Source organism: Typopeltis vanoorti, chromosome 6 (genome assembly GCF_054136105.1).
Source record: "Typopeltis vanoorti isolate ZY-2024b chromosome 6, IOZ_Tvanoo_1.0, whole genome shotgun sequence".
NCBI lineage: Eukaryota > Metazoa > Arthropoda > Arachnida > Uropygi > Thelyphonidae > Typopeltis > Typopeltis vanoorti.
Window position 1 is genome coordinate 49,709,406 of NC_143554.1, and position 21,778 is coordinate 49,731,183.

Sequence of the window (21,778 nt, forward strand, 5' to 3'; positions counted from 1 at the left end):
TTAGTATATCTGCTCTCCAGTCAAAAGGTTGCGGGTTCAAATTTGGCGTGGGCATGGATGTTTGTGATTGTCTGTGAAAATACTAGTGGTGGTTGTCGGCAATAGATGGCGCTGATGTAGATGATGAAGGTAGCTGCGGTGGAGATGAAGAGTTGTAGGTGCCCTCCTTCAATGAGTCTTAGGACTCCCTGGAAGTGTTACGTAATAATCTTCGTTCTCATAGCTATATTTTATCATTTTTACAGTGCTTTTTAGTATTTTTATTATAATATTTTGATAGCATTTTTTATAGTCTATAAAATTTCATTTTGGACTCCTTATTTTTTGGTATTTTCATTCCTATTTTAATCTAGCCATCACCATGTTATTTCAAAGTTTACACTCTCATGGTAGCTTAATTTCTAAATTCTGAAAAAATAATATTTTTTGTAATTTTTTAATAAGTATTTTTTATTTCATGATTTCTTACCATGATTCTTCATGCAGTCATTCATAAGCTTCCTGAATTTCTCAACAGCTATCTGAAGAAGCCTGAATTTCTCACCAACCTTAGAAAATGCAGTTATATTAGGGAGTGACTAATTATTCACATCATATAAATTATACATAAACCTATTTTTTTATACAAACATTATATTTCCAATCATAAATAATTGCTCTAAAACTTCACGGATATTAAAATCTGCAAAGTTATTGCATCTTATGCTGAATTATCATTATTAATATTATTATATGACACCTCCTTGGAGACCAAAAATTCACCACAGGAGGTCCACTGCACACTATACGACACTATGCAATGTCTGCAGTATACAATCTATCACCCTATGTAGTTTTTTATTTATTTTATGTTCTCTGGCTGATTTGCCTGTTCTGGGAAAAGAAAACCTGAATATCCTCATATGAGATTGGACAGTGCCTTTATATGTGTGTTTTAATAAATGCAAGTACAAGAGCTTAAGAGGTTTCAGCTTGACAATAAGATTTATTAATAAAAGAGAAGGAAATAATTATCCATTACAATGATAGTGTAATGGTGCATTCCACACAGAACAATACTTTGATTTTAGATAGACTAATGTCATGATCAATTAATACACAGAAAATATACTTGCAAACGATACCATAAAATTAACACTTATTGGGCATAAGTCTGTTATAAAACCAGAATGATTTTTTTAGTCCTGTGACATGAAGTTTGTGATTCATGTATTATTTGTGCATCATTGTTGAAAATTAAAGTGTATTTCATATCCCATTTCATTCACAATGAATTAGGTGATAACAGAAGACCACATCATATAGAATTGTGTAAAAAGGCTTATGTGTCCGTCGTACATATTGTTTAATTTTGACGGTATATATGAAAACACAGAATTATAAGTAAATAATTTTAGTAAGTAAATAAGTAATTAATTAAGTAAGTACTTAAAGTAAATAAGCGCCACGCCACCGTAGCACAATTGGAAGAATGATGGTACATTGCACCCTTCGATTGGAATAGGCCTAAGTTTGATTCTCGTCGCAACAGGAGGGATCTTTATCTGGACAATTTTTAATCGAAGGAGAGTCAGCCGATCTCATACAGAGGTAGCAGGGTTTTTTCTCCTGGAAACTCAGGTTTTTCATCCTGCATACAGACAAATCGGCCCTTCAGAACACACGCAATATACAGACATAGCATACTAGTTGTGGTGGTGGTGGTGGTGGAGGTGAACGATAGATGGTGTTGATGTAGATGATTGGTAGTAGAGGCTCAGTGTAGTGGTTGAGACAGTTGTAGGTGTCCTTTTGCAATGAGTCTTCAGACACCTTAGAGGTGTCAGGAATAATAATAATTATTATTTATTGACTTTTGTTGAAAGTTTATTTTTCACTTGGTTAGAGTATAATAAATTTAGTTTAATCCTTTATCCAAGTGTGAGCAAACAAAGTTTGCGCCTGAAAGTATCTTCAGGACTGGGGTAAGGTGATGCAACACCAGGACAACTCGTTGCAAAGGTGTAGCAAGCTACCAACACTCCTGTCTCAGTATCTCCTTTAATGCAAAACACATCTCCTTGCGGATATGTCTAATGTTATGCATTAAGGGAAGGGCCACTACCCAGACTAGTTTCGACCTTTATTGAGGTAGAATGGGAGTTCATGTCTCTCATCATTGGCCTTTGGAGAATAAAGTATGCTAAGGATCAGCAGACAGTAAAAGAGGAGTATGATATAAGATAGAGTAGGATAGTAAGAGGTAAAAAGAGGCCTCAGTCAACCTGTTTAGCCTTATTGGCCTGTAACATATAATCTCAATTTATCTGTTCAGAAAAAAGGTTACACATAGACTTTTGTCTATAGTTCACATATTATTTTATCTAAAGTAATGATTTACTCCAGTGTTAATGGAGGTTCTTTTTATGTTACTAGATATAATATCCTTATTTTTATTCCAGGTAAATAATTTTTTTTTTTTTTTTTTTTTAAGACAAGATGTAAATAATAGGACTTATATAAATATTTATTTTAAATCTAAAATAACAGGACTTAAGGTCCGGTAAGTAGGAATGAAGAGGAACTTACTGAGGAACTTGTATACCTGGTACCACTGGGACTTAGAATGGGGAAGAGACTGGCCCGGGAGATGCCGCTCACAAGGAGCGGTACCGCCTCGCAGTAAGCCTTCGCCGCCCGGGTTCTCAGCTCTCCCCCCCCCCTTGTTTGGAGTAAAGAAACCGTGCCAGCGAAAGCTTTGTGGCTAGGGGAGACAGAGTGGTTATTCTTTTTCCTGGGGTGGGGGGGGGATGGTGGGTTTTTTGGGTTCTAAAGAGATATACAGGGCCTGATGCGTCCCTGTATAAGAAAGCATATTGTCGGTGGTTTGCAGTATTGATTCACAAATTTAAACTCTCCTAGTAAGTGCCTTTCTTGTGCAAGAAATTTGGGTAAGTAGAAAAAGAAACCTTTTCTTATTCTTGCATACATTAAATTTGCGTCTCGTACCTGGAATTTTTTCCGTACTTTCCAGATGTGATATTTTAGTACATTGATTAGGAAGATAGTGAACTTTTGGGTTTTTTGGACTGGTGGCGGGAATTGTAGTCGTACGACCTCTTCTACTGACAGCATGGGGATTCCCAATGCTGTGCTGAGTCTCCGCCAGATGCGTTGGGCTGGTGGGCAAAAATAAAAGAAGTGGTCCACCGTTTCCACGTCCCGGCAGACATTGCAGAATGGGTCGCACGGGTTAGGTACATGCCGGGATTTCACCTGTTTCACCGGGAGCCGCCCGTAGGCTATTCTCCAGGCTAGATCCCGATGAAAAGGCTGTCCCCAGCTATTTTTGATGTTTCTGAAGAGAATTTCATTATTTGTACTAAGATTGGGTGTATCACGCCTGGAAAGTTGGAAGAAATCCCAGTATACTGCTTTGGGTTTGTGTGTGTGGATTGCTATTCCTCTGTCTCTGAGTGTTGTGATCGATTTCACTACTGTACGGTACCACTTGAGCACCCCCCTTGCGCGGGGTTCAGCATAGTCCGTGATCCCAAAGAGGGGGAGGAAAAGTCCTATAAAATATCTAATTAGTAGGCCAGAAATGTGGTTGGAGTTTAAGGCCTTCCGTACGGTTTTGAACGTGTTTGCTTGTAGCAAGCTTTTGTGATCGGGCAGAGCATAACCCCCTTCTTCCTGTTTGAGTTGTAGGTATTCTTTCTTTACTTCGCGTTTTCTCCCATTCCAGAAGAAATCCAGGAGTTCTTTTGATAATTTATTTTCTTGTGCCAGTGTGATGCCTGTGATATTGACAGTGTGCATCAGCATTAGGGTGATGATTGTTTTTATTACTGTCGCTCTGCCATAAAAGGAGAAGAATGTTGGTTTGAACAGCCTTATCCTTTCCCTGCTTGTCTCCTGCAATTTTTGGATTGGTAGTGTTAGGGTGTCTGAAAAGGGCACGCCTAGTATAGTTAGGGGCTGTGTCTGTAGCGTTAAACCGTAGGGAAGTCCAGTGCTATGGAAATTTCCGAAACTTTTGATTTTGGTTTTTTGTGCGTTAACGCGAAGACCACTGACTATGCTGAATTTCTGCAGCGTGTGCAGATAGATATAGATGGACTCAGAGTCTCTGAGTGTAGCCACTACATCGTCTGCATATGGCACTATTTTGCATTGTCTGGAGCCTTGGGGCAGTGGAATACCATTAATTGCGAGGGTGTTATCAATTCTTTTGATTAGGGGTTCTAATACTAGGGAGAAGAGGAGGGGGCTTAGCGGGCAGCCTTGCCTAACCCCTCTCTTTATGCGGATTAGTTCTGTTAGAAACCCATTAATAGATAGTTGGGTCGTGGCTTCCGCATACGTTTTTAATTGTACACTGAAGTCTCGGGCCCACGCCTGTTTTTTGTAGGATGTTCTGCAAGTACCTGTGGTTGATGCTGTCAAACGCTTTCTCCAGGTTGGTGGAGAGAAGTGCCAGGGGTATTTTTTCTCTTTGGCCAGTTTGATCAAGTCTCTTAACAAAAAGAGATTGAATTCCATAGATCTACCAGGGATCCCGTAGACCTGTGAGCTTGTTATTATTTTTTCGATACTGCCCTTAAGGCGTGTGCAGATAATTTTTGCAAAAATCTTATAGTCTACGTTGGTTAGCGAGATTGGATGCCAGTTATTCGACAAAGTCCGATCTCGGTCTTTCTTCGGGATAAAGATGGTGTGGCTCTTAACGAATTCCTCGGGGATGTTTCCCGAAGTGAGGAATTCGTTAAAGATGTTTATTAACGCTGCCAATGCAAATTCCCAGATAGATCTATAGAATTCTATCCCCAGTCAGTCTGGCCCTTGGGGTCTTCTTTGTTTTCATCATTCTGCACGTGGCCTTTAATTCGGCTGCAGTTATCGGCCTGTCCTGCAGGGCACTAAGATGATCGGGAAAGCGTGTTGCGTCCCACTCACTGAAGTCATCCGTGCCCTGCCGGTCAGAGAAGATACCGATATACTGCTGATGAAAGTGACGGAGTATTTCGTGGGTTGAGCATAAAATCTGGCCCTTCTCCTCGATCTGGTGAATCGTTTTTCTCATCATTAGCCGCCACCCATTGTTGGTTGTAGAATGCGGCGGAAGGTGTTTCCAAATGTCTGAGATAGAGTCTCATTCGAAAGGCGAGGTCCTCGACTCTACTCTGCCGCTCTTGCTGCAGTTCTATTTCTACTTGTCTGATGAGATCTCTGCAGGGAACTCCGCTCCGTTCGTTTGTCCGGTACCAGCCGAGTTCCCTGTAGAGATCCCTCAGCCATTTGCGTTTTTGGTAGGCCCTTTCGCGTCCACATTTTTGGAACAGTTCCCTAGCCTGCCTCTTGACGGTCAGCCAGTTTTCCCAGTCCCAGTTGGTGTTTGTCCATCTGTCACAGAGGTTCTGTAGCTGGTCGCTGAAAAGACTGGGGAAGGTGGGAGGGAGCCTCCAAGGACTTCCGGCTGTTTCCATCACCTCTGGGAGCGTGATTTTTAGTATGACCATCTTGTGGTCGGTTGTCAAGTTATGCACTGCGGTGTGACGTATCCTCTGAACATATTGTTCCAGGTTTTGGGACACGTACACCCTGTCTAGTCTTGTCAATATCTGGCCGCGGCCCCACGTAGTTTCTACTTTGGCGGGGTTATTCTGCCTCCAGATATCGACGAGGTCAAAATTTATACAGCATCGATTTAAAGCGGCAATGCCGCCAGTTCCGTTGTTTGCATTCCTGCCTATTTTGTCTAGACGTGTGTCTTCCACACAGTTCCAGTCTCCTGCAACTATTAGGTGTTCTGCTCCCAGGAGATAGTTTTCAAGAGCAGAGAAGAAACCACTTCTGTGGTATGGATTGTTCGGGGCATAAACTGCAGCAAGTCGGATGGTACGGCCACCGTACTTCCAGTCCACCGTTACTAGGCGTCCTGTGGCGTCTTTTTGGATGTTGAAGAACCCCCCCGCGATTGGGGGGCGAATTAGTATCCCCACCCCTCGCGAGTGAGCGTCCCCGAAGCACCAGTAGCTGGTGACCGGATAGCTTCTTGAGAAGTTCTCCACGTCCCAATGCTTATAGAAATGGGTTTCTTGTATCAGGAGGATATTAATTTTGTGTGTTAACATTAGCCTCCAGACAGCACTTTGCGTAAAGGGGTTGCGTAGCCCGTTAGTGTTTAAAATTGCGATTTTAACTTCCATGGTGGTGTTAGAATGAGGGGGGGGCGTTATCTGGTGTTTGTTTTATGAAACCCGGTCATGGTTCCTTGTCGGAGCTGGTTGCACTTTGAGCATCCGAGACAATGACAAGCCTGTCTGTAGAGTCCCTGTCTTCGTCAGAGTCCATTTCGTGGACTTGGGGTTGTGCCAATTGATCCATTACTGGGGGTAGGCTCTCTAACATTGTAACGTCATTGTCGAGGGGCTTTGCGCCTATTGTTCGACGTTGACCTGTGGTCTCTGTGTACTCTGTTTCGTCCTCCGATGACATCATGCTGCTTTGTTTCGCTTTTTTTTTTTCCTGTGATTCCGTTTCTCTTGCGCGCTTTGTTGGGGCACTGGATGTGACCTCTTCCTCTTTCCTGCGAGCTTCATGGTTTGCCACATTGATGCTGGCGATGTTCTGTGTGTGGCGGCTTGCCTTGGGTATCTTTGGGGTTTTCGTTTCCGTTGCTGCTTCCTTTTCAGCCTGTTGGCAGAGCTCCGGAAAATCGCTCCTTGATACTTTCTCAGGGTTCCCGATGGGTGTAGCCCTAATCGGTGTTATGGTCCCTCCTATTACTTCTGAGTGTGTCTTGTTCGGACATGTGTTCACTTTGTGGGTCAGAGCCCCACACTTAAGACAAGGTTCTGTACAGCTTTCACTTGGTTAGAGTATAATAAATTTAGTTTAATCCTTTATCCAAGTGTGAGCAAACAAAGTTTGCGCCTGAAAGTATCTTCAGGACTGGGGTAAGGAGATGCAACACCAGGACAACTCGTTGCAAAGGTGTAGCAAGCTACCAACACTCCTATCTCAGTATCTCCTATAATGCAAAACACATCTCCTTGCAGATATGTCTAATGTTATGCATTAAGGGTGTTGTACCACCTTAACCCAGTCCTGAAGATACTTTCAGGTGCAAACTTTGTTTGCTCACACTTAGATAAAGGATTAAAGTAAATTTATTATACTCTAACAAAGTGAAAAATAAACTTTCAACATCTTTCTCTAAATCCAGAGTAATTTATTAAAAAAGGGTGGCACACCATTTGGCAACTCCTATAGGTAGAGATGACCTGCAAATGCTTCTTCCTGGTATCTCAGCTTGGGCCTGGATCCCACTGAAGAGACCTGGCTACTCACTGATGAGACCTCGAGAGAAAGCTCCATGTTCCAGCTCTGCAGTGAAAGTATCCTAGCCTTGGATTCCAGTTTCTAGACCCCGAGAGAGAGCTCCTATTACAGTCCTGCTGCCTTGGTTTTTCTTATTTGCAAACAGGGAAAGTTTGGCCTTTTCTACAGGTCTGTCCTTTTGTGGACTTGGATCGTACAAGGGTCTACTCTTCCCTTTTTTTTTTGAAGTATGTCTTCAGCTCTACCGAGAGTAAGAACCCTCGGGTTCGAAATCGACGCAAGTGTACACAAGAGGACGTTTGCGAAAGCGCTAATTGACTGCGTAGGGGCAGATAATATTTCTGGCTTTACCCCCTATGGGGGTGGCAGATATCAAGTAGTTTGTAAAAATACAACAACAAGGGAGAAACTACTCAAAGGGGTTGAGTGTGAAGGGAAACTTTGCCATCCTTTTGTCATTGGTAGCATCTCTAAAAAGATGAGAATAGAGCGATTCCCTCTGGAATACCTAGAAGGAGGCAACGACATAATTAATCAAGTCTTTTCGAAATGGGGAACCGTACGAGATGTCCAAGTAGGCAAAGACGCTGACTACCCTGAATGGATGTCGGGGGAAGTCACGTTCTCGTTAACGATGAAAACAGAAGTTCCGAATTTTGTAATGATCGGATCTGCCAGGGTAATGGTGAGTTACCCGGGAGTAAAGAGGCAATGTTTTAAATGTGGAGCCCTGACTCATCTCGGGGCCCAAGTTTCAAAGTTAAAGTGTAAGAACTGCCTAACAGCGGGTCATACACTAGCACAGTGCCAATCGGCATGCCTAAAATGCGGCATTAACGGCCATAAAATAGACACCTGTCCGGACAGAAATCTGGCCGAAAAATTGGGAGGCACTATTACGCCCAACACGAAAACAACAGCCCAAAATGTTATTGGTGCAGAACCGAATGATTTCCCCACCCTGAAGGCCGCGCATGAGGGAACAACAAAGAATCATGCCGCCACCTCCGAAACACTGTCAAGTACACCAGTGGAGAAGCATGCAACCAGGAGAGATGAAGGGCAGAAGGAACTGGCCACCGATCAAAACGCCACTACAGACTTAGCAACCGAAAATAACCAGCAGCACCAACAAAACGGAACTATCACTGCAGTCACAATAGACGAGGACACGGAGGCAGTAGATATGGAAATCAACAATGCAGAAACCACACAAAAGAGGCCAGCCAGCCCTGAAGAAGTAAATATTAAAAAATCGAAACAAGGAAGTCCAACACAAGTTGGAAATATAAAGTCAACTTCAGAACCCACAAAGTTCCCTCACGCAAAGGCCAATGCACCTATATTGCATCTCTTAAAAGATTTCCCCGAGGAGGCGGCGAGACTAAGAAAAGCTATAGAAACATTCGGAGACATTCAACTGATACTCACAGGACAAAACGGGCCAAGAGTCATCAGTGCAGAATGGAACGACGTGTTTGTCGATAATACAGATGAAATCACTCCTGAAAAGATCATTGGTCTTATCGATGCAGAGGACGACGTGGGACTAGCACTGCACAGAGGCCTCTACATGCTAAACCACGTCCGTCGAGACAAATTAGCAGATCTCATCATTAAAACCCACAACAATAGACAGTAGGAGGATTTAAACCTCGCCTAACAAGTCAGTCGACTCCTAGTATTGATCTGCCAGAGCGAAAAAAAAAAAAAAATTCTGGTTTGTTTTTTTCATCTTTTTGTCCTCTTTCAGATTAGAATTTTTGTTGTAAAAAAGGTCTATGTCTATTCCACACAGGAGGGGGTATCTTGAGAACCTGGGATGCAAAGGCTTACACCGAGGCGATGCGCTCCTTGTGGGCTGCATCACCCAGGCCAGGCTCTGCCCCCACTCTTCTCAGTATTAAACTGGTCATTCAGGTTGAAATTTCAGAATTTACCTAATTTCTTACAAATTGTCATATGTAATTTTTAATGTTATTTACTAGTTCCTCTTTTTCATGTGGTGCTTCTTTCATTTGTTTTTCCCCACTTTCCTCGGGCAGACACCTGAAGAGGTGACTGACCGGGGAAAGCTGAAAAGAACGGATGGAGGGAGATAATGTCGGAGATCTGCTTGGTGCTGACATTTACGTCAGGCCAAGTAGATCGACTGAGGCCTCTTTTAACTATCTACTACTATCCACTCTATCTTTTCTCCTCCTCTCTCACTATCAAGCGGACTCTCAGCACAACTTTTTATTTTCTAAAGAGGCCAGTGATGAAAGGCATGAACTCCCATTCGACCTCAATAAAAGTCAAAACTAGTCTGGGTAGTGGCCCTTCCCTTAATGCATAACATTAGACATATCCGCAAGGAGATGTGTTTTGCATTAAAGGAGATACTGAGACAGGAGTGTTGGTAGCTTGCTACACCTTTGCAACGAGTTGTCCTGGTGTTGCATCACCTTACCCCAGTCCTGAAGATACTTTCAGGCGCAAACTTTGTTTGCTCACACTTAGATAAAGGATTAAACTAAATTTATTATATTTATTGACTTGTTGATGATATTTTGCTGGTTTTTGTTCTCTGAAGAGCACAAAAACATAGTTTGTCACAGTATGCGAGGCTACAACAACAACATGGTGTAACCAAGGGACTAGTTTAAAAAAAAAAATTGTAGCAACAACACAAAGACTACAGTCCTAATTAGGCACCCTCTATCTAAAATTTAAAAAAAAAAAAAAAAACAGAGAGAGAAAGCAGGTGCTAGTTATGTCTTAAGCTTAAGATGACTGTCTCCCAAATCAGGCAAATTTATACAGTCATATTTGTTAAGATTTGGAATATGTTTCAAAGCATCTGTTGCTTCTAAGAACAATCTCTCTGACTTGTAAGAGCTTCTGTGTAGTAGTTTTGTTTTCTCCTAGTTGATCCTGTGTGCAGATGTATCCAAAACATGGTCTGCTAGGCCCAACTTGCCATAGCGATAGTGCTGGATGTGTCTTTTATGTTCACTGAAGGGAATGTCCACAGTTCTTCAGGTCTGACCATAGTAAGCTTGATCACACGAGCAGGGTACTTCGTAGACTCCTGGATGTGATAAAGGAGGGATGCTGTCCTTGGGTGAACGAATGAGAGTTGCTAATTTGACACACAGTCTGAATACAATGCGCAGTTGATGTTTATTGAGAATTATAGATATCTTTTCCGATGTGCCTTTAACGTATGGAATGGTGACTGTTTTGTTGTAGTTCTCCATGGTAGATAGTGGGAGGGATTTCTTAGGAGCATTTAGTATTTGTTTATCTTATGGGGATTATAGTCATTGGCCAAGAAGGTGTGGCGTAAGAGAGCCAGTTCAGCAGCAAGAGCATTGTCATTGAAACAGATTGCTCTCGCTCTGTTGGTTAGCGTTTTTAAGGTACCATACTGTTGAGAAGGGTGATGGTGCGATTGTTTGTGTAAATATCTCGGTGTATGTGTGGGTTTTCTAAAACCTGAGAAAGATAAGGAATCATCTGGAAGATGAGTGATTAGTGTATCCAGGAAGAGCAGACAGTTATTAGCTTCCAGTTCCATTGTAAAGTGGATTTTTGGATGTTGACTATTTAAATATGCTAAGAATGTATCTAATGTGCCTGGGCCATGTGGCCAAATAGCAAGCACATTGTCAACATAGCATAGCCAAAGCATTGGCTTGAGAGTGGCTGTATTGATAGCTAGTTTTTTTCAGGTGTTCTATGTAGAAGTTGGCTAAGTGGGGGAGAAAGAGGGAGCCATAGCTGTCCCATCTAATTGTTTGTATATTTTCCTTTCCATGTGAAATATTCTGCATGTATTGTGAATTTAAATAGTTCAAATATATCAAGGGAAAAGTGTGACTTTAGCAGATTAAGGGTTTCAATTAGTGGTACATTTGTGAATAATGAGGTGATATCTTTAAGCCTAAAAAAACAGTAAACAAACTCAAGCCCTTCCATGTTAAAACACCTATGACATATGGAGCATCAAAAATTTACAAACAAGGAACATCCTTACGCTCTATCGTAGATAGTATAAATAGTCCCACATACAAACTGGCTAGACGTTTAGCTAAGCTACTAGCCACGCTCACAAACAATTCTCCCTCTTTTGTCTGCCTACCTAAAAAGTATTTTAGAACACCATACCTTAAAAAGTTCAGACTTAATGGTGAGCTTTGATATCACCTCACTATTCACAAATATACCACTAATTGAAAACCTTAATCTGCTAAAGTCACACTTTCCTCCTAATATATTTGAACTATTTAAATTCACAATACATGCAGGATATTTCACATCGAAAGGAAAATATACAAACAATTAGATGGGATAGCTATGCCTCCCCCCCCCCCCAGCCAACTTCTACATAGAACACCTGAAAAAAAACTAGCTATCAATATAGCCACTCTCAAATCAACACTTTGGCTATGCTATGTTGACAATATGCTTGCTATTTGGCCACATGGCCCAGGCACATTAGATACATTCTTAGCACATTTAAATAGTCAACATCCAAAAATCCACTTTACAATGGAACTGGAAGATAATAACTGTCTGCTCTTTCTGGATACACTAATCACACATCTTTCAGATGGTTCCTTATCATTCTCAGTTTTTAGAAAACCCACACATACAGGGAGATATTTACACAAATAATCATGCCATCACCCTTCTCAACAGTATGGTACCTTAAAATTGCTAACCAACAGAGTGAGAGCAATCTGTTTCAATGACAATGCTCTTGCTGCTGAACTGGCTCTCTTATGCCACACCTTCTTGGCCAATGGCTATAATCCCCATAAGATAAACAAAATACTAAATGCTCCTAAGAAACTCCTCCCACTATCCACCATGGAGAACTACAACAAAACAGTCACCATCCCATACATTAAAGGCATAATATCAGAAAAGATATCTAGAATTCTCAATAAACATCAACTATGCACTGTATTCAGACTGTGTGTCAAATTAGCAACTCTCATTCGTTCACCCAAGGACAGCATCCCCTCCTTTATCACATCCAGGAGTCTACGAAGTACCCTGCTCATGTGATCAAGCTTACCATAGTCAAACAGGAAGAACTGTGGACATCCACATCAGTGAACATAAAAGATACATCTGGCACTATCACTATGGCAAGTCAGGCCTAGCAGACCATGCTTTGGATACACCTGCACATAAGATCAACTGGAAGAAAACAAAAGTACTGCACAGAAGTTCTTACAAATCAGAGAGACTTGTAAGAACTTGGAAGCAACAGAAACCTTGAAACACACTCCAAATCTCAACAAATATGGCTGTATAAATTTGCCTAAGATTTGGGAGACAGTCATCTTAAGCTTAAGACATAACTAGTACTTGCTTTCTCTCTCTCTCGGTTTTTTAATTTTTTTTTAGATAGAGGGCGCCTTAGTCTTTGTGTTGATGCTACAATTTTTTTTTTTGAATTAGTTTTTTTGTTACACAAGGGACTAAAAAAATTGAATTGTAGCAAGAACACAAAGACTAAGTCCTAATTAGGCACCCTCTATCTAAAAAAAAACACACACAGAGAAAGCAGGTACTAGTTATGTCTTAAGCTTAAGACTCCTTTCTCTGACTCCATGGAGGTTAGATGTTAATAATAATATTTCGTCACCTCCTTGTTGGAAGTTTTTCCCACTTCGTTATACTATAAATTAAAGATGCCAAAAAATTATATTCTTGGTTTAGTCCTTTATCCAAGTGTGAGCAAAGAAAGTTTGCACCTGAAGTATTTTCAGGTATAGTCTTGCATACTGTGACAAACTGTATTTTTGTGCTCTGAAGATGCTGGTTATAACACCAGCGAAATATCAGCAATAAATAATTATTTACTTATAATTCTGTGTTCTGATATATATCATCAAATTAAACAACATCATACAGAAGACTGTTCACCTTGCCAAATTTCTCTGGATCTATTAGTATGACCAACATGGCATATAATAAGAGAAATAGATTTTGTGGATATTCAGTTTCTTCATGGAAGGATGAAGGGATGCATAGATCAGCACTTCCCAAACTGTGGGTCACAGCCCCCCCTTGGGGGGGCATTAGTTTTGTTGAGGGGGGCCGTGAAATAATGAAAACAAATTAAAAGGTTTTAAGACTAAGTGTGTGCCATGTCAAATGTGTATGTAAAGTGTTAAAAATGTAATATTTGCATTTGGGTTTTTGCAATATTCGCTGCATATGTTTTGTATTGAATACAAATACAATAAATATTATAATAATATATGTCTGTATTACGATTTTCTTTTGATGGGGGCCATGAAATATTTTAATTTTTCAAAGGGGGGGAGGCCTTTACATCCATAAGTTGGGAAACACTGGCATAGATGACAGAAGTAGCGGTATTACTTTTCTTAAAGGAAAGTAATATTTCACTTAATTTAAGTCAAGTAAAATTGTAATCCTTATTTCTTGTCTTCACAGCACATTCAGAACAATGGAGATGTCTTTTAGTTTGAAAAGATCCTGAGTTTGAATTCTGTGTGGAATGAGTAATATTTATGATGGCTTTTCAACTAAAAATGAGTTAGCTAGTCCCACATGATGGAAGAGTTTTATCTCCAACAAAATAGATAAATTGATCAGATAAGAGGCTGTGGAAAGGAGTGATCACTCCACTGTATTATAAAATATGTTTAGAATTAGATTTATAAATTTTCTAAAGATTTACAAAGAATAAAACATTTATAAAGACAATATTTTTGAACAGACTTTCTAATTTTTTTTTTTTTTAATATGTACCTTACCCACAAAAAAAGGTGTTAAGAAATCATACATTAGTATTAGTATTGTGAGCTGGGCTAAGGATCAAATAATCTGGGAATCCTACTCTAAGGACCAAACATAGACTTTCTCAAACTATTTGCAAACTATGAGCAGGGTGATCATACCAAATAATTAATTTTATCTGCCACCTAAACATTCACAAAACAACCATGCCCCACTCAGTCAACAAGGAAATTAGAAAAATCAGAATCCTATAAGGATAATTCTACCAGCATGATATACCATCTCATGAATAATTAAAATCAACAGAGAACAATGGAATTGGATTATCATTTTGGAGTTACAGAAAAGTTTTTATTGATTATGGAAACTGGGCAAAAGTGTGGTTAGTAAAGGTGTTAGAGCTGGGTTCTTTACTTTTAGAGTAGTGAATGAGTGGAATGCGCTCCCTGAGTCTGTGGTGGATGCTGTGACAGTGAATGAGTTTAAGGCGAGGTATGATAGATACTGTATGAATGTCAAATAGTTGTGATGAATATGATTTGGGGCCTCCCTCGATGAGTCTAATGACTCCCTGGAGTTGCCCATAATAATAGTAATAGTAATAGTAATAATTAATGAGTAATGATATTATGTATGTCTAGATTAAAATTTTTTTTAGAGATTTATGATTGAGTGTGCAATGTTTGATTGAGCTAAATACATTGATTATGAAATATTGTTTATCATAATGTAAGAACAAGGCTGTTGTATGGAAAAGATCACAGGTCAACCTTACTGAGCAGCATGGATTATGCAAGAATGGTTCATTGCTGGAAGAATAGTATGCATCTTTGGGGATAAGAGGACAAATAAGAGAAATGAGAAAGTGTTTCTAGGAAGTGCAATATTCTGATGGATTGTAATATTTTTCTGACTGAGTGTGGGGAATCAAAGAGGGAATGACAGCAGATAAAAAGCAGTGAAGAATATAGGGTTTGAACAGCAGCATACAGAAGAGAGAGCAACAGAATAAGAGTAATATTAACTGGAGAGATCCAAAAGAACCACATGAAAGCTAGCCAGAGAAAGCAATAATGAATGATTCAAGAGTGGCACTAGGATGAGGATTCCATTATTAGAAGTATAGCGAATGAAAAGATGAATAGATCTGTTTTCTGGGGGGGGGGTAAGCAGAGTGACTGAAACTCTAAATATTAGGAATACATGAGAGAGAACACTGATTATTAGTTGAGAAGAAGAAGGAGAATATGAGGCTGGATATCAATTATCAGAAGATTACTGAGGAGAATGAAAGATAACAATGAGGTGGAATGGGTAGGTGATGAAATAAGATGACAAGTAAACATGATGAACTGTGTGTTGTCAAAGCAGCATTGTGAGATGGCTAGTTTAATTTGTACAATTAATGATGCTAGGAATAACTTCAGAGAAAATATCCAGCTGTTTGATGACAACGCTAAACCACAGAGGACATCAGCTAATAAAAATGATATAGAGAGATCCTGCAGAATGATTTCAATAGACTGGCAGCATAAGAAAAGCTGCCAGTTCAGTGTAACAAAGTTAATCACTTTGGATGAAATGATCGAACAGCATATTATATTGATTTGTGGACTGAACATAATGAGACTAGGCATTTGGGAATGATAGCAACTAGGATTGGAATTCAGAGAACAACAACTTCTGAAGAGGACAATTTCAGAGGATCACAGATAGAATTGAACACGTAGAGATAAAGAAGATACTCTCCCTTTTTATAAAACTTTGATACAATGGCAAGCTAGACTAGTGTGCACAGATTTAGTCATGGGTTTCTTGGGGATTTTGAAATGTCTAGAGGATCCTGAGAAGATAAACAGAATGGTAGAATGCTTCCTGTGAAAACAAACTGAAGGTTTGTGTATTACAAAATTTTGTTGATGGGTAACAAGGAGGTGACAATAAATAAATGGTATATCATATTGGTAGCAGGTATGTATAATGCTATGCATTATACATACCCACTTTGCATTATGGGATACTAAGGCAAGTGATGTGAATAAGTCATTAGCTTTTATATTTGAGTTGCCCCAGTCCTGATTATATTTCAGGGGCAAACTTTGTTTGCTTACACTAGGATAAAGGATTAAACCAAGTATTAATTTCTTTGTAACTTTAATTTATAGCATAACCAAGTGGAAAAACTTCCAACAACTATTTCTAGTCAAGAGTATTTTAATAATAAGGTGACACCTTTTGGCTACTTATATATGAAAATATGACTTCAGCATTACATCAACTTTAGTATCACCTCTGGGTCTGGCTCCCACTGACGAGACTTCAGTAAAGGTCGAAACTGGTCTGGGTACATTAACTTTTATATATGAATTGCTCCAGTCCTGATTATATTTCAGGTGCAAACTTTGTTTGCTTAAACAAAGATAAACGATTAAACCAAGTATATAATTTCTTGGTATCTTTAATTTAAAGTACTTGTTCACATTTGATTTAAATGAATGTATATTGCATTCCTTGGGGAACACAACAGGAGGGGAGACTGTTCCACAGTACAGCAGTTGCATGTGTTCCAATGAGCTTAGTGCTAAGTGTGAGGGAATTATTGATGCTATTTCAGATGACATTTTCCATGGAAATATTTGTATAATACACATAGTGCAGAGACCAATCATCTGTGTGAAAGTGGGGGAGGTCAGTTGGTAAGAGATGAATCATTAATAAGTTTGATTGCTCTCCTCTGTTTTGAGTCAAGCATTTTGAGAGAACTTTTGGGACCCCACCCCATATGTGGGAGCAACATTCAATGGTCGGGCAGATTTGCGATTTGTATAAGGTTAACAGCTGTTCAGGGGTGAAGTAATGTCTTGGGCAAAAGAGAAATTCTAATTTTTTAGGAGCTGAGAATGCATGTGTTTATGCGAGGAGAGGCTTGATGTCAGGGTAATTCCAAAAAGAGAAATCTCAAACTGTCTGGAAATTTGGGTGTTGTCAAAAATAATACTGGGAGAAAATGGTTCTTTTTTTATGAGAAATAAGACAGTACTAAACTTGACTAGGTTATCTGAACCACAATGGAGGATGTCTTGGAGATCAGAATCGAGGGCAGTGGTGGTTGATATTCTGTAGGCTGAGGTGAGTTGTGTAGAGTAAGGTTTATCAAAAGAAATGTTCTACTATAAATACTATACTGGTTATACTATAAACTATACAACTATATACTATGTATACTATAAACCATATAAAGTATAACTATGGTTATACTATAAATTAAAAATGCCGAAAAATAAAATTATATTTTTGGTTTAATCCTTTATCCAAGTGTAAGCAAACAAAGTTTGTGCATGAAGTATTTTGAGAACAGGGCAACTTGTATATAGAAGCTAATGACTTAGCTTCCCTTAGTAACCACTTGCCTTAGTATCACATAATGCAAAGCACATCGCCTTACGGACATGTATGATGCTATGCATTATGGGAAGGATCACTACCCAGTTACTGCATGACTGTAACCCAATAGATATACCTATGCACGTGGATAAAAAAAAAAAAAGATATACCTATATGTAATAATAATAGTAAGAATAACAATGAACTTAAAAATATGTTTCAGTTTTTAATCAAAGAAATTTTAGTATCTGCATTAAAAGTATATAGAATTTATTATTCAGCAAGCATAGTATTAGAGAGAATTTTTATTGAGAGAACATTCTTAGAGAATTTTTATACTATGTAAAATTTAAGAAGAAATATTCCATACATTAAGTATATGAAATAATGCTAGCTTTAAAAATAAATCATGAAATATTTGAGATAAAGCTTACTGGAGATGCATCTTCAATCATAACTTTAACCCATTCAACAACTTCAGGAAAACAAGATCTTAAAGTTTCTGTACGTCCATGATAAAACTGTCTAGTGGATGCTGTAACATAAGTTGGAGCAGGCCTGTGAAAATCAAAATATTATATTTATTGTGAATGTCAAAGAGTTTCAAGGCTTGCCATTTCTCTACCTTAATATGATATTACCAAATTTTGATTTTGTAAACAATATCTTCAGAAAATATAAAAAGTGATATACTAAATTAGATAAATACTCAAAAGAAAGTAAAATTAGGAATTGCAACATTGTATAAAACAGTGAAGATTCCACTGTATTCCACAGGCATAGGTCACCCCTTCCCCCTTTAAAAGCAATCATATATATATATATATATATATATATATATATATATATATATATGATTGCTTATTTCAACAATATATATATATATATACATAAATATAGCATATTAGTATTGTGCATGAACTATAGCCCAGGAGCAGTGAAGAAGTTTATTGACTCCTCTCTCCCCTTTTTTGTAAATGATAATAAATTTTAGTCTTTCCTGGAAATTACGAAAGGAAACTGTCAGCAAGAGGGTGAGGAGTGGTTTCTTTGCATGGAGGGTGGTTGAACCGTGGAATGCATTGCCTGATGGAGTGGTGGGGACAAGAACGGTCAATGAGTTTAAGGAGTGGTATGATAGACTTTGGGTTTCTTAGGTGGGGGGGGGGGGGACCTCCCCTCGATGAGTCTTGACAGACTTTATGTTCTTAGGAAGGACCTCCCACGACGAGTCTTTTGACTCCATGGAAGTCTGAATAATAATAAGAATAATTTCCCTTGCCTGACCTCAGGTGCAAAAAAAAAAAAAAAAAAAAAAAAAAAAAAAAAAACGGAACTACATTGAACAATTATGAAACTCCTCTTGTATTGAGATTTTCTTCTGTTTCGGGGTTGTTCTGGTTGCAATGCATATTGAACATGGGTCCTCCACATTCTTGGAATAATTAATCCCTCACTTTTGTTCAGATTTAGATGATGTTTCAGCATTACATAAGCTTTTTTGAATTTTCTTTTAAACCAGGTTTTGGTGTGATGTCAGGACTTGGTGCCTTTCTAGTCAATTCTGTAGCATGTATTCTGATAGGCCTGTTTTGTCATAGCAGAGGTATTTAATGTGTATAGTGTGTATAATGTAAAGTTTGTATACTGTACATAAGTATGTTTTCCTAATGATGACCTCAATACAGAAGTTGAAGCATCAACTGTTACTTTCTTAATGTTAAGTAAAGTAATTATTCTAACACGTGTGTCTCCATAAATTCTTCACTATGAATACTGACCACCATGTACCTTAAAAGAAAGTATTTTCATATTTAATTTACCATCTTTGCCTATTTTCATTGTCCTGGTCTTTTTGTTGCTGATTTTCACACCTAATTTATTCAACAATTATTCAATTTAGTCTGAGAATCTTGATCATTTATTCAGCTCATCTGCATAAAGTAAAGAGGCTAAAATTGCCAATTTTGATATCAGATTTAATACCACTTTCCTTCATAATATGAACAATATAGATATTGAATAACAGTGGAGATATTGGGCAAACCTTGTCACACACCTTATTTAACATCAAACCGTCTTCCTGTACCTCTTTCAATTTTAACTGCTGAACTGCAGCTAAAATAGAGATTGTGTATTATTTTTCCTTTCTTTCCATGCTATATGGTGATCAGCATTCATTTTAGAAATTATGGACTTTAGAAACTACATCAATATTGATGTAGTTTCTAAATAATTAATTATTTTTTTAATTTTATCTGTGTGTGTGTGTGTATATATATATATATATATTTTATATTATATTATATTTTCACAAGAGGTCATGCCAGTAGAAAAACTGTTGATCAAATCATTGTTTTTTTAGCATACTGTGTGAAAGCAACTCAGCTTGTCCTTCGTTTATTTGTATATAGTCCAGATGATGATCTTAATATGAAGGTTTGAAACGTCGGGAAATTAAAAATAGTTTTTTATAACATGGTTGTAAAGTCTATAATTTCTAACATGAGAGAGATTGTGTATTGCTTGATATAGTGTCCCATTTACACCATATAACCGTAGCATTTTGGAAACTTTCCTCTTGACACTTTGTCATATGCCTTTTACAGATCAACAAAATTTAAATACAAATCATTGTTATATTCCCAGGATTTCTAAACTATTTGTCTTAAAGTGAAATCTGATCCTGACAACTGCTATTTGGCCTGAATCAAACTTGTTCTTCACCAAGATTCCCTTCTACAATTGCTCTTAGCAATTCTGCTGCAAAATTCAGAAGGATGCTCTTACCTGCTGAGATTAATGAGCATTGTCATTCCATCGTATAAAGCCCTGATCAGAACACACTTGGACTATTGTTCTCAAATTTGGTAACTAGGATTTGAAAGGGATAAATTAACTGTGGAAAGGATGCAGAGGTGTATAACAAAGATGGTTCAGGACTGTACAATATTAGTTATGAAGACAGGCTGAGGGAATGTGGACTGCAGAGTTTGGTAGATAGAAAAAGAGATATGATAAGATTGAGACTTTTAAACTGTTAAGAGGTGTGGTTACAGAGTTAACACTGGGAGTTCTTTCGCTTGGTGGAACAGAGGGAAGGAGTAGGGACAAGGTCAAAACGAATGTCAGGAAATTAAAATAATTCTAATACGGTTGTAGTCTCTTAAAATTTGTCTGAAATGAAAGATATTCTAGATGTTTGGATAATTACTTTGAAAGACTCCTAAATGAAACAAGCAGTGTCAGCATGACTGTAGAAAACTCCCAACAGGAATGCAGTCAGGAATACATATCCATACATGAAGTAAAAACAAAGTCACTGAAAACCTGTAATGTGGAAAAGCAGCTGGAGCAGATGAAATTCTACCAGAAATGCTCATATATGGAGGTATAAAAGTTTTACAGTTTCTGCATTGCATAATTCAGAAGGATCAAATTCCAGATCATTAGAACAGAGCTCTCATAATACTCATTTATGAAAAAGGGAAATAAAACAATGTCAGAATTACAGAGGTATTATTATTATTATTCAGGCTTCCATAGAGTTAAAAGACTCACTGTGGGAGGCCCATCCTAGAAAACAAAAAATCTATCATACCACTCCTTGAACTCACTGACTATTTGTGCTCTCACCAATCTATTAGGTAATGCATTCCATGGTTCACCCACCTTCCATGCTAAGAAACCACAACTCACCTTGCTCACAGTTTCTTTTCGTAACTTCCTCTGCTAGCCTGCCCTGAAGTCTAGAGTATACTTATTCATTGCACCTGTAATTTGTCCCATACAGGTGAAACAGAATGCACAATTCCTATCTGAAAAAAGAAACATACATGATACATTAAATATAACTATGGTAAATCCAGCCTTTCTGATCATGCCCTGAATAATCTACATAGAATTGGCTGCAATGTGAAAATGTTTGTTTATATCACACCAAAATGTGGTATGAACGTAAATTTAAGGAGGCCTGTGAAATTCTTAATAACCACCCTAATCTCAACAATAATGATGGTCTAAAAATATCAAGAATATGGAAGGCACATATTCTACCCACATAACTTTTTCGTCCAAGAGTTAATTATAAATAGGACTGTAAGTAATCCAGGATATTAACTCTAATATAACAACTCTCATGTTAAATTAGGACACCACTTTTGCTGTAATAAAATAAATTCCGTGTGATGATACAGCATTTCTCCCTTTATACGATAGTTCACGGTACCATCTAGTCCCCCCCAAATTTTATCCGTGCTCCAGAACCGGCACAGGCTGACGAATCAGACCTATGGCAAAG

The 21,778-nt window shown here is 38.4% G+C and overlaps 1 protein-coding gene across 3 annotated transcripts in view; it reads right to left on the reverse strand.

Moving 5' to 3' along the window:
• Positions 1 to 21,778, reverse strand: part of LOC150105441 (peroxisomal carnitine O-octanoyltransferase-like) — a 311,316-nt gene that overhangs the window by 60,808 nt on the left and 228,730 nt on the right. For all 3 annotated transcript variants that reach the window (XM_090394815.1, XM_090394814.1, XM_090394813.1), the window contains exons 12-13: positions 17,913 to 18,036; positions 470 to 548 (exon numbers count right to left, since the gene is read on the reverse strand). In XM_090394815.1, coding sequence (XP_090250941.1) covers positions 470 to 548; positions 17,913 to 18,036 — 203 coding nt within the window. The remainder of the gene's footprint in view (positions 1 to 469; positions 549 to 17,912; positions 18,037 to 21,778) is intronic.